Raw genomic sequence first — 14,711 nt, forward strand, 5'->3', positions numbered from 1 at the left:
ACACTGTGTCTATACTACAAGCAAGCGGCGTGATACAAAAAAAAAATGTATTGTTATAATTATAATCAGCAATGCTGTCAACTCTTCAAGTGGTACAACAACCAAACGGGTTTATGTTGGGGACTCAAACACTTATTCATCACAAAAAAATACTACTTTGACATAGAACAATACTTGTGTGTCAAGCATTGCTTTACAGTTCTGGAAAAATAAAGCACAAGTATAGTTGGGTATAAACATTAATTACCTTTGGAGAATGTATGTACTATACTCCAAATGAAAACAGCATTTTGATAATTATTTTAAAATTATTAGACATTATTTTATGACCTCATATTAATTCAGAGATTACATGAAATATTTGTACTTTTACAAATAAGGTTGTCACACAACACAGATATACACTTATCCTTATACACTGATGTAAATTGTAAACAAAAAATATTGATGTTGCTTAAAAGAAAGTACCTGCACATGTTGTGCATCAACTACTCAGTTACTGTCCATAAAATGACAATGTGATGCAATTAAGTACTTTTTTTATGAATAACTCGATTGTGAGATGCACCAATGTACTGGCCAAACTTTAGGCATCTGTCTTTTGTTTAAAAACAGCCAATGATCAGGGCAGATTATTTCAACCAAAAGAGGGTGCAAAATGTGACACAATTAGCCTACAACTCCTGCTGTGTGTAAAGGAAAGTGTCTCTTCTGTAGAATTACTTTGAATTGGATGACAATTAAAACAGAGTTGCAATTTGTAAACTTTTCATGAGATGGAACAAGCTTTAAAACTTTTAACACTAATTTTAACAACTAAATTGATTACTCACCATAAAGCATGATACAGCAAGAAATATGATGAGTGTGTTAAAGCTAAAGTGGAGGCTGCTTCATATAAAAAGGGACAAGCTTCATCATTCAGAATTCAGTAAATGTGAGTTCAGAACATTGAAAAAATGTGAGCCTACAAGAGAATTCAGAATTTAGTTTAGAATGTTAATAATGTGTTGTTTCAGTGTTTTGTTTATAACTGAGACCAGTAACTGAATTTTTTTTTTTAAAAAACATAGAGACATAAAGAATAAAGTTATTATTAACATTTATTTAAAAGTTGTGCAAATAATTATTAGTGGTTTAAAACAAGGTAGCATAAAATAACTATCGGTATCGACAGATGTTGTTATAAATAATCAAATATTGTTTCTGCACACAAATATGTATTGGTGCATTTCTAATACAATATAATTTGTTATTGAGGAATACCTCAATAGAGTGAATGCAGCCACTGTTGTTTCATCTGACTAATGTCTAAGACACCTGCATCTGTAAATAACTGGAAGAGAGAGAGAGAGAGAGAGAGAGATGAAGAAAAAAAACGAGAGAGATGCTGTAGACATATGCCATTAACAAAGCCCAAGCGAAATGACCTGAAATGAGACAGAGGAGTGGAGTGGCACATCCTCTGTCTTCATGCCTCTGTGAATTTAAGCTGCATGTTGATCCATTTGATATTTTGGGGCCACTCGGCCACCCCCTTCATTCTTCCCAGCGGGATGCCACGCTTCTGATCATTGCTATCGATCAGTGGGGCCCTGATTGCGGGACTCGCTGGCTCGCACAGTGGAGTCCCTCTGATCAATTCAACGATCCCCCTATTTGGTTCCTACTGTGAATGATGACAATGTTGGCATTCCACATGCAACCGACAGGGTCTGATCAAATCTGCCACATTGATTTGGACAGACAGCTCTGTGAGGCCACAGACAAAAAGCCCATGAAAGCTTCTCTGGCCCTAAAATGGACACATAATGATGTTGACGATTATAATGATGACTATAATAATCACAGTGATGTAAATAAGTTAGTCCTCCAAAACCTCACAGTTTTCAATAAGCCTTTGTTGTGAATTGGAAGAACTTCAGGAGGCATTCATAGAAAACCCTTATGTTTAGCCTTCCTTGTTTTCTTCTGCCTTTTTTTCTTCAGATTATATTACATGGCATCTTTTCTTGTATAACTATGGCCAGGTTATTTGGCACAAATATCTTGTACAAGGACAAAACAGCATGCGTATTAAAGATTTTTCTAAATTCTTGCCCTATAGTTGGTGCTCTGAAAAGGAATGCTGCTTTACAGGAGCTTTACATCTCTGATAACAACCTTAATGGCTACCAGGATTCCATGCAACTCGGTGACCTCCTCAAATACAACAGCACTCTTAGGTCCTTGGACCTAAGCAACAATACCATATCTGACACAGGTACCAGTCAATCTAAGGGTACAGTTGAAGTCAGAAATTTACATATATTTAGGTTGAAGTAATTACAATTTGATATTAGCAAACTATAGTTTTGCAAGTCGTTTAGGACATCTACTTTGTGCATGACATGAGTAATTTTTCCAACAATTGTTTACAGACAGATTGTTTCACTTTTAATAGATGATATCACAATTCCAGTGGGTCAGAAGTTTACATACACTAAGTTAACTGTGCCTTTAAGCAGCTTGGAAAATTACAGAAAATGATGTCAAGCCTTTAGGCAATTAGCCAAATAGCTTCTGATAGGCTAATTGGCTAATTGGAGTCAACTGGAGGTGTACCTGTGGATGTATTTTAAGGCCTACCTTCAAAATCAGTGCCTCTTTGCTTGACATCATGGGAAAATCAAAAGAAAGACCTCAGAAAAAAAAATGTGGACCTCCACAAGTCTGGTTCATCCTTGGGAGCAATTTCCAAATGCCTGAAGGTACCACATACACACCATGGGACCACGCAGCCATCATACCACTTAGGAAGGAGACGCATTCTGTCTCCTAGACATGAACATAGTTTGGTGCGAAAAGTGCAAATCAATCACAGAACAACAGTAAAGGACCTTGTGAAAATTCTGGAGGAAACAGGTAGACAAGTATCTATATCCACAGTAAAACATGTCCTTTATCGAGATAACATGAAAGGCTGCTCAGCAAGGAAGAAGCTGCTCCAAAACCAGCATAAAAAAGACAGACTACAGTTTGCAAGAGCACATGGGGACAAAGATCGTACTTTTTGGAAAAATGTTCTCTGGTCTGATGAAACAAAAATTGAACTGTTTGGCTATAATGACCATCATTATGTTTGGAGGAAAAAGGGTGAGGCTTGCAAGCCGAAGAACACCATCCCAACCATGAAGCATGGGGGTGGCAGCATCATGTTGTGGGGGTGCTTTGCTGCAGGAGGGACTGGTGCATTTCACAAAATAGATGGCATCATGAGGAAGGAAAATTATGTGGATATATTGAAGCAACATCTCAAGACATCAGCCAGGAAGTTAAAGCTCGGTCGCAAATGGGTCTTCCAAATGGACAATGACCCCAAGCATACCTCCAAAGTTGTGGCAAACTGGCTTTAGGACAGAAAACTCAAGGTATTGGAGAGGCCATCACAAAGACCTGACCTCAATCCGATAGAAAATTTGTGGGCAGACCTGAAAAAGCGTGTGCAAGCAAAGAGGCCTTCAAACCTGACTCAATTACACCAGTTCTGTCTGGAGGAATGGGCCAAAATTCCAGCAACTTATTGTGAGAAGCTTGTGGAAGGCTACCCAAAATATTTGACCGAAGTTAAACCATTTAAAGGCAATGCTACCAAATACTAACAAAGTGTATGAAAACTTCTGACCCACTGGGAATGTAATGAAAGAAATAAAAGTTGAAAGAAATAATTCTCTTTAATTCATTCTTAAAGTAAAGTAGTGATCCTAACTGACCTAAGACAGGGAATGTTTTCTACAATTAAATGTCAGGAACTGTGAAAAACTGAGTTTAAATGTATTTGGCTAGAAAAACTGAGTTTAAATGTATTTGGCTAAGGTGTATGTAAACTTCTGACTTCAACTGTAGTCAGCGAATACCACGGCTGAATGATGTTTTTGTGGTTAAGATACACAATTTGCTTTTGTGAAGTCATCTCTTTTTGTTCCACAGGTTTGGAGGAGATTTGTGATGCACTGAGCATCCAAAAGGCTGGTTTGAGAATGCTGATACTGAGTAACAATCACATCACTCATCATGGCATGATCCATCTACATAATGTTCTGGTGAGATGTCCTCTCAGGCAAGATAATAGAGATATATAGTAATAATAATAATTACAGCAGCACTTCAAGAGTTGTGATGAAAAAATAAATAAAAATGAACAAGTTCACCTAATGAATAGTTCACCCAAAAGGGGGAAGGAAAGATTATCACTAAACAACAACTTAAATTTGGTCTGCCATACAGTATAACTTCAAAAGACTTGGAATATAACAAATACAATCCAATGAACCACTTTTATGGTAATTTTATGGTTCCTTTTTGTCATTTTGGAGTTTGTCAGCCCTAGTCCACATTCCCTTTCATTACATGGAAAAGAGTACCAAGGATATTCTTCAGAATTTCACCAGTTTTGGGTTCTGTGGAAAAAGAAGAAGATCATACTGGTTTGGAATGATATGAGAGTAAATGATGGCAGAATTGTATTTTTAGGTAAACTATTCTTTAAAAAAAGTCAATAACACATCTGGAAGATGATGCCTCAGCTATATACTTAATAATTTCCACAATTGCCTCTAACAGTGCATTTTCTTTTACCAAAAACTGTGGGTTGCACATTCCAGTGAACACAATGATTTTCACTCTGTAAGTTACTATGATTATCAGTTATTTATTCATTCCTATTTTATCTGAGTGTTGCTTTGATTAAAGATGAACAGTGACACTGCATGTGGCCCCTGCTTGGCTTGGGAGAGGAAGCACCCAACCCATCAACACGACAGCTACTGGAGTTTTTTTCTTCTTTTTTTTTTGGCGGGAGGGTCTACAGCAGAGTTTGACACACTGAGAGAAAAGAGATGAGAACAAAAGGAAATAGCTTGTCTCATCTTCACTGGAAAGCTCATCTCTAATCCTTAATAATATCTATTCCTCTTCAGCAGCTCTGATTGTCAGAATAAACTGTACCTTTCTGTCATCTGAATGGCGTTTCTAATCAAAAGCTGCAAATTAAAGGCATGCTTTCTCTACTCTCGGCCTTTGGCGTGTTCACAGAGAATTCATCCAGGCCAAAAATAAAGCCTGCTCATTCCATTTTGCCTGTGCCAAATGGGAACAGTTTGATTAAATAATAGATATGTGTTTAGAGGGCTTTTTCATGTGGTCTGTCACTAAGAAGGATAAGTAGACATCCATGCGTCCATAATGAATATAATTAGTCCAATGGCTGGTCGTGTCAAATATGACACAGGAAGGGATGTTATTAACCTTTCTTTTTTTTTTTCCTGGGGTGTCTTTAAATGCAGAAGAAGAGAGCGAGAGTAAATAAATGGGTTCTTTGGGCAGACACAGAACTCTCTGATGTCAGAAGAACATAATTAAATCACCATGTCATCCACATTTTTGAGTCAAGCATTTCTGCTTTTTGAATTATACTACTTCACTTAAATCACAATATTAAGCATGTTAACCATATCGTTGTAACAGTGATTGATTGTTTTAAAAAGACAATGATGGCTGCTGGCTGAGGGAACCCATGGTGCTGTGGATATCATCGACCTGGTGACACTGGAGCAGTTCATCTCTCAACTCCCTCGGGGGATGACCGAGTGGGTCCAGTGCCACTGCCCGGCGTCGCTAGAAGAGGCCATCCAGCTGGCGAAAGACTACATGGCGGCATTTCCAGGAGGCAGCGAACCAGAGGCTCTTTCTTCTCTCCCTTCTCTCTCTTTCTCTCCTGCCCCCCCCCCCCCACACACACACAGACACACACACACACACACACCGTTTCCATCCTGTTCCGGCTCCTCCTGCCCAAACCCTAAAACCCCAAACCCTTCACCTTGTCTGTGTCTCACCCTTCCCCTGTCTCCCTCCGCTCTCCCCCCCAGGTTGTTGAGACTGCCCCCATGGGCATGGTAGGGAAGCCTGGGCCATTCTGTGTGAGCTGCGGGGAAGCCGGGCACTGCCAGGATTGGTGTCCAGTGAGGGAGGTGGGGACGCTGATCTGGATCCCCGATGCTCCGCAGGCTGCCCCCAATTGGGCAGGGAGGTATCGGATACCGGTGAGTTTAAAAGGGGATACATATCAAGCTTTGGTGGATTCGGGTTGTACCTATACCTCTATCCACCAACGCTTGATGCAAGGAGGAGCATTATGTATGAATAAACGGATGAGTGTGCGGTGTGTACACGGGGATATTCACAGGTATCCGGTGGTTACCATTGAGATACTATTTAGGGGGGAAAAGCATAGAGTAGAGGCTGCGGTTTATTCCCGCCTCACCCATCCACTGATTTTGGGAACGAATTGGCCTGAGTTTAGGAATTTATTAAGGGAAATATGTGTGGAATGGTGTTGTAAAATGTTTTATCGGTGTGTGACATGTAATGCTATGGCTGGGGAGGCAGTGCCAGGGCCGTCTATGTCTGCTCCACATCAAGATGATGGAAGAGAGGGAATTCCTGTCCTCAGGGGTTTCCCTGAGGGGGATTTCCCTCTAGAGCAGTCACGTGAAAATCCCTCAAACATGCATTTGACCAAGTGAGAGTTATTGATGGTCAACAGCTCCAGCCTGACATCACACTCACATACCCATATTTTTCAGTTATTAAAGAATGGTTGTATTGAGTGATGCAGGACACTCAAACAAAAGAAAATACAACCCAATTATTAGTACCAAAGAGCCGCCGGGAAACCCTCTTCCAGGTGGCTCACCATAATTCAGTAGCTGGCCATTTAAGTCACGAGAAAACGCTTAACCGAATAATGGCCCGTTTATTTTTTGGCCGGGCATTCACAGGGACGTTCGCACGTGGTGTGCGGCGTGCCGTGAATGTCAGTTGGTGAATCCACCGGCCACCCCAAAAGCGTCATTGTGCCCGCTAATTGATGTCCCCTTCGAAAGAACTGACATGGACCTCATCGGCCATTAGAACAGACCGCACAAGGGCATCGCTTTGTATTAGTTCTGGTAGACTATGCAACGCGATATCCAGAAGCAGCGCCCCTGCGCAACATCTCATCATGTAGTGTTGCGGAGGCACTCTTCAGAAAATCTCCCGAGTGGAGATTCCAAAAGAAATCCTCACTGATCAAGGCACTACATTTATGTCACAAACACTACACGAACTGTACGAATTGTTAGGTATTAAATCGATTCGCACCAGTGTTTACCACCCATAAACAGATGGGTTGGTGGAACGATTTAATAAAACCTTAAAAAATATGATTCGTAAGTTTGTACACGAGGACGCTAGAAATTGGGATAAGCAGCTCGAACCCCTGTTATTTGCAGTGAGAGAGGTCCCACAAGCCTCCACAGGGTTTTCCCCATTCGAGCTGCTGTATAGGCATCGGCAGCGCGGCGTGCTCGACATGATGTGGGAAGCTTGGGAGGAGGGACCTTCATACAGTAAAAATGAAATTCAGTTCGTTCTTGATCTTAGAGCAAAACTCCACACTTTGGGTCAATTAACGCAGGAGAATTTGCTCCAAGCTCAGGAATGTCAAAGCCGACTGTATGACGGGCACTCGACTACGGGAATTCACATGGGGAGATAAAGTGCTTGTATTACTGCCCACCTCAAGCTCTAAATTACTCGCCAAGTGGCAAGGGCCCTTTGAGGTCACATGGAGAGTCGAAGATCTTGATTATGAGGTTAGGCGAATGGACAGGGGCGGGTCACGTCAAATTTACCACCTCAACCACCTAAAATCATGGAGGGAGGCGGTCCCTGTGGCCTTGGTGATGGTAGTTCCGGAGCGGGCAAATTCAAATTCATTCCCTTGTGGAGACCACCTCTCACCATCATAGCTCACAGATGTGGCCAAGATGCTAGCGGAATTCGCGGGCGTGTTGTCGCCTCTCCCGCCTCATAGAACACCATATTGAGACCACCCCAGGAGTGGTGGTTTGTAGCTGCCCCTATCGCCTTCCTGAACACAAGAAAAGGGTTGTTCAGGAAGAATTAGAAGCAATGCTCAAGAAGGGCATAATAGAAGAGTTGCACAGCAATTGGGCCAGCCCAGTGGTTCTGGTACCTAAGAGCGGTCTGGTTCTGTGTAGACTATCACAAAGTGAACGCGGTGTCCAAATTTTATGCATACCCAATGCCTCGGATTGATGAGTTGCTCGATCGGTTGGGCGCGGCTCAATTTTATTCGACACTGGACTTAACAAAGGATTATTGGCAGAATTTTCCACACCGTTCAGCTTACACCAATTTGTGACTCTTCCATTCGGGTTGAGTGGGTCCCTGGCCACGTTTCAGCGTCTCATGGACAAAATTCTCAGACCACATACAGTATATGCCACCACGAATTTAGATTATATTATTATTTATAGTAATGACTGGCGGCAGCACATGCAACATCTGAGAGCTGTCCTGAGGTCGCTGTGATGGGCGGGACTCACGGCCAACCCGAAGAAGTGCACAATTGGGCGGGTGGAAGTTTGGTATCTGGCGTTCCACTTGGGTCACTGGCAGGTGTGACCCTAGGTTAACAAAACCGCAGTGATTGCAGCCTGCCCAAGGCCCAAGACCAAAGTATGTAAGACAGTTTCTTGGGCTGGCTGGCTATTACCGAAGTTTTGTGCCTTGTTACTCTGATGTCACCAGCCCGTTGACTGATTTTACTAGAAAGGGGGCCACCGATCCGGTCCCGTGGACAGGGTCGTGTCAACAGGCTTTCCTAAAAATAAAGTCTGTGCTTTGTGGGGGGCCACTTTTACATGCTCCTAACTTCTTCTCATCCCTTTATTTCGCAGATGGATGCATCCGACAGGGGGCTGGGGGTGGTGCTTTCGCAGGAGGTATTAAGGGAGACAAAGTACAGTACCATCGAGAAGGAGTGTCTTGTGATCAAGTGGGGCGTCCCCACTCCAGTGGCTCCACCGCATGAAAGATACAAACGCGCGGATCACCTGTTGGTATCTGGCACTTCAGCCATTTAAATTTGAGGTGATTCACGAGGATTCGAGGTGGCTGTGGCTGAATTTATCTCCAGAAATGGGGGGGGGGAGTTGGCAGGCCGGATGTTGCCCCGGCCTGAGTCGGGCGGTGGGGGTATGTGGGGATGGGGGTGTGGTCGTGTGTCTGTCTGCGGGAGAGGGAGAGCGGTAAGCCTCGTCACCTGGGCTGTCATTATCATTAATACCTGTCTCTCGTTATTGTGATGGTGGAGTGAGACTTGAAAGGCTGACAAAGCACATTAGTCAGAAGAAAGAAAGAGACAAGAGAGAGACTGTTCCTGTATGTGCGACAAGAACTATTGACTCGTTTGTGTGTGATTACTTGGCCACTGAGTGCCCTTTTGTTTGAGTTTTGTGAACAATGCTGAAGAGTAATAAAATACTCATGTTGACTGTTTCCGCTGCCTCCTGACACCTCCACTTGCCCTAAAAATACAAACTCTTTTACATTTGTTTATTTATTTATTGTTTTTGTTCCCTTACACAATGACTTTATAGATATTACAGTTCATTTTTTTTTTTTATGCATGATTTTCTCTAAAGCTGCTTTGAAATGATGTGTGTTGTGAAAAGCGCTATACAAATAAAAATGATGAAGTTGATACTGTTAGTATATTTATACTTTTATATCATTATTTCATTGCGTTTATTTGTTTATGTATTTATTTATTTAGTTATGGATTTGTTTCTTTAAAGTTGATAATATAAGTATGTTTATAAGTATGTGCAGTGCAATTATATTAAGTTTATTTATTTGTGTTTTTTATGTATGTATTTTGTTCCTTTTGAAGTTTATATTATTAATATGTTTTTACTCGATTTATATTATTAAGTTGATTATTCATTTGTTTGTTTAGTGGCTTTTGGCTTTTGTTACTTTGAATTTGATACTGTTAGTATGTTTAAACTTTTATATCATTATTGTATTGTGTTCATTTATTTATGTATTTGTGTGTTTGTTTATTAATGGCTTTTGTTCTATTTAAGTTGGTATTTGTATGTTAATACTCTATAGTCACCGTATTTATTTATTTATGGCTTTTGTTTCTTTAAAGTTGATAATGTTAGTGTATTTATTCTGTAATGTAATTATGTTATTAAAGGAATAGTTCACCCCAAAATAAAAAAATCTCTCATCATTTACTCACCCTCATGTATTCCCAGATGTGTATGACTTTCTTTCTTCTGCAGAACACAAATGTCTAAAAAGATTTTTAGAAGAGTATTTCAGCTCTGTAGGTCCATGCAATGCAAGTGAATGGTCACCATCACTCAGAAGGTCCAAAAAAGGCATAAAGGCAGCATAAAAGTAATCCGTATCATCCCAGTGGTTATATCCATATCTTCTGAAATTATATGATAGGTGTGGGTGAGAAACAGACTATAAATCTCCACCTTTGATCAGCCCCAACCATTAGGTGTCTGAATGTAAAATGTGAAAAACCAGAATGAGGGAGGGAAAGTGAAAATGCAGATTTACCGTAAAAAAAAGGACTCACTCACACCTATCATATCGTTTCAGAAGATATGGTTTTAACCACTGTGTTATGAGGGTGAGTAAATGATGAGAGAATTTTCATTTTTGGGTTAACTATCCCTAAAGTTATATATATATATATATATATATATATATATATATATATATATATATATATATATATATATATATATACACTACTAGTCAAAAGTTTTGAAACACTTGACTGAAATGTTTCTCATGATCTTAAAAATATTTTGATCTGAAGGCGAATGTTTAAATGTTTGAAATTAGTTTTGTAGACAAAAATATATTTGTGCCACCATATTCATTTATTTCATTATAAAACTAAAATAAAAAAAATAAAATAAAAAAAACGTTTTTGAAATTGATGACTTGGACCAAATAATAAAGAAAAGTAGCCAATAAGTGCCCAACATAGATGGGAACTCCTTCAATACTGTTTAAAAGCATCCCAGGGTGATACCTCAAGAATTTGGTTGAGAAAATGTCAAGAGTACATGTCTGCAAATTCTAGGCAAAGGGTGACTACTTTGAAGATGCTAAATATAACACATATACATAACATAATTCCGAAAGTTCCATTTATGTTATTCCATAGTTTTGACGACTTTACTATTATTCTAAAATGTAAAAAAAAAATAATAAATAAAAATAATATATATATATATATATATATATATATATATATATATATATATGACTTTTGTTCCTTGAAGTTGATATTATTAATATGTTTATACTCTAATATGATTATATCATTAAGTTGATTTATTTAACTGTATTATTTATTGTTTTTTGTTACTTTGAAGTTAATATAAGCTTTAATTATTATTATTATTATTATTTGTTACGTTCTCTGAATCTTTGACAGTGCTTGTCAGTTAAGTTTGTATATAAAGTATGTATATGTTTGTCTATGTGGGTGTTTACTTGAGAGTTGTAACAGTGACCCAAATTAACTTGATATTTGGGCTTGCTTTCTTAGTCTCTAAGCAGGAGACTAAGTGAGAATAATGATTGTAGCGAACTGGCATGGTTTACGTTCTGTTATGCAACATGGCTTTTCCCTCATGTGCTCTGCTATCTCCTGCTTTATATGGCTGCTAATCGTGCTTCATAAATGATGTGGCTAATATGCTCTTGAGAGTCAATCTACTGACATGGCTGCACGCGTGACTCTTAAAGCTCTCAAAGTGACACAAATTCACCATCCATAATTGGATTCAAATGCACAGAAAAAAGGACACTTTTGAATTCTAAAAACATGCTCAACAGTGAACATTTTCTTAAACATCCTGTTTTTCTTTTCCTTTTTTCAGCCCTGCTTAAAAACGCTCGAAACGTTAAACCTTGGCAACAACAACCTTGAGAACAGAGGAATTCACATGTTAAAGGAGTCCCTAATGATCAATCGCTCTTTATTGCAACTTGGCCTAGCTTCCACAGGAATTACATGTGAGGGTACGGTTCTGAATATTGCTTTTCTACCTCGTTGGCACTTCCTCTGATTCTATTTTTTCTTTTTCTTTCTGGTGCATCTCTGTTTCACTTTATAATTAAAGAGAGTTCAACAATGAAATGAAAATGTTGTCATCATTTACTCCCCTTCATATAGTTCCAAACCCATGTTGAATGACTTTTCTGTGGAGCACAAACGGGCAAATTTTTGCCTCAGTCACCATTTACTTTCATTGTATGGAAAAATATATTTAGAAAGTGAATGGTGACTGAACCTAACAGTCAAGCTAATATCATCTTTTATAGTCTTCCTTCAGTCATATCTGTTTGGAATGACATATGGGTGAGTACATGACAGAATTTTAATATTTGGGTGAACACTCCCTGTAAGGTTGTGCTTTTACTCATCATGCCAGGTGCTGTGACTTTGGCAGAGATCCTTGCTGAAAATCTACAGATCCAACGTCTGGACGTACGGCACAACCAGGTGCTAGCTGGAGGGCTCATGGCTCTATCACTGGCCCTGAAGATCAACCATTCACTTATCAGGCTGGACCTGGACCAGAATGTCAAAGAGGAGAAGGTCAGATTTCAGCAGTATTTACTTAATCCAGATTATGTGGTTGATACTGTCCCACAAAGGCAAAACACAGTGACTACACCAACACTGAAATTGAGCAAAATTGGCTCCAAAGTTACTTGGTTTTAGTGTTGATTCTGTGGATGATGCAGTGTCAGTCATAGTCTAAGAGACCTGATTTTGGTCATAACTCAGTTTTGACAAAATAATGTGTAGTCACTGCATTTTGCCTTGGCGCGGCAGAATGGTGATTCAGGATACAGATGATAATTAGACTTAGAAAAGATAATTTCGTACATTTCTCCAACTTTGGGACGAATTGTCAGTTTTACAATCACAATCATTATGAAGAAAATTTCTTGTTTCCAAAGTTAAAATGAGATCTTTGCCCCAAGCTCATATTCAAAGAGGAGATTTACCATCTGAATACACGCAAAGATCTACAAATTGTTGCTGGTGTATCAGAGGTGCTGCTTCACTCATCGTAAAAGCCCTGAAAAAATTATACCACAATTTAAAAACATGCCATTGCTAGAAGAGAGAAAAAAAGTTGCCATCTGTTTGTCATGATTTTATCTCCTCTTTCTTATTTGCATATTAAAGCATTAATTAAAGTCTTGATGGGACAGAATGTTCTCTTTTAAACAGATTTTAAAGCTCCTCCTGCTTGAAACTGAACTTGTTGTATTTTTCTTATCAGTCTTTTTTTTTTTTTTTTTTTTTGGATGATGTCGCCCCGTCAAACAGTTACACCTCAAAATATATTTTCATCGATAAATGGCTAAAAACATGCCATCTGTCTTAAAAGTGTATAAATGTGTCATATATAAGCTCAGCTGAAACAGAGGACGACATTATTAACATTTCCACCATGATAGATTATAGCAGGATGGTATTTAACCAATGGAGAATGAGACATTTCAGTGTGGCAGTACAAGAAGATACACTGCTGGGATTTGTCTGGGCCAGGCACAACGTGGGACGATTGTATTAAAAAGCAAATCTTTCCATCAGAAATCAGCGGGTGGTCAGATCAAGTGTTCTGATTCAGTTTCGTGAAATTCCCTGGGCCTGAGAAAAGCGAAAATGTCATTCTTCAAAAGAAAAGTGCATGTGAATAAGTGTGTGTGCGGCACAATTTTACATGCGCATATTTAAATGTGAGGAAGGTGGCAGGGAGGGAATGTAGGTCCATGGGTCTTTGTTTACAACATTTTATTTTGCATGTCTGTTGAAGCCCAAATCTATATCATCACTGGCCTATTTGGCGTTAATTATTAATGGATTACTGACCTAAAATATTCATTGTGTGAGCCTTATGAAGTACAGTATTCAGAGAACATGAGTTATTTCTTTAAGTAAAGGGTGTCATATAGTGATATCATAGGTGTTGGTGAGAAACAGATTATTATTTGAGTCTTTTTTTCCTATAAATTCTCCTCCCTGCCCAGTAGATGGTGATATTCACAAAGAATGTGAATCAGCAAAAACAAAAGAAGAAGAATTTGAAAGTGGAGTTTGATAGTAAAAAAGATTTAAATATTGATCTGTTTCTCACCCACACTTATCATATCGCTTCTGAAGATATGGATTTAATCACTGGAGTCTATTGATTACTTTTATGTAGCCTTTATGTGCTTTTTGGAGCTTCAAAATGTTGGTACCCATTCACTTGCATTGTGATGGCCTACAGAGCTGAGATATTCTTCTAAAAATGTTAGTTTGTGTTCAGTAGAAGAAAGAAAGTCATACACATCTGGGATAGCATTAGGATGAGTAAATGATGAGAGAATATTCATTTTGAACTATTCCTTTAACATACAAATAATTCATACATTTTATAAGGGAAGTCAACACATAGGAAAGAAATGAACATGATCTAATCATATCTAATATCTCAATTTTCACTGGTAATGAGATTATATGGAGAGCAAATGGAGACTATTTTTTATGAAATATGCTTTTTTTTTTTCTCATGAGGAAAAGATCCTAGTAATTTTACATGTTTATTCTCTAGAGATTCAGAAGAGATCTCAACAGATCTCAGATGTGCTCAGATTTGCCAAGATATCAAAGTCTGTAATCAAAAGTCAGAGATTTCAACTATCAACTCAACTATGAACTAAAACATTTCTCATCAAGTTGTCCCAAGACCACATTTTCTGGTCTATGCTATCTA

At 38.9% G+C, this 14,711-nt stretch overlaps 1 protein-coding gene across 1 annotated transcript in view; it reads left to right on the plus strand.

Annotated features, from left to right (window-relative positions):
* The window catches only part of LOC127410796 (protein phosphatase 1 regulatory subunit 37-like), a 65,299-nt gene that overhangs the window by 19,887 nt on the left and 30,701 nt on the right, over nt 1–14,711 (plus strand). The window contains exons 7-10 of the mRNA XM_051646001.1: nt 2,108–2,263; nt 3,970–4,082; nt 11,814–11,955; nt 12,369–12,535. Coding sequence (XP_051501961.1) covers nt 2,108–2,263; nt 3,970–4,082; nt 11,814–11,955; nt 12,369–12,535 — 578 coding nt within the window. The remainder of the gene's footprint in view (nt 1–2,107; nt 2,264–3,969; nt 4,083–11,813; nt 11,956–12,368; nt 12,536–14,711) is intronic.

The sequence above is a fragment of the Myxocyprinus asiaticus genome, chromosome 20, assembly GCF_019703515.2.
Source record: "Myxocyprinus asiaticus isolate MX2 ecotype Aquarium Trade chromosome 20, UBuf_Myxa_2, whole genome shotgun sequence".
In the NCBI taxonomy this organism is placed as follows: Eukaryota; Metazoa; Chordata; class Actinopteri; order Cypriniformes; family Catostomidae; genus Myxocyprinus; species Myxocyprinus asiaticus.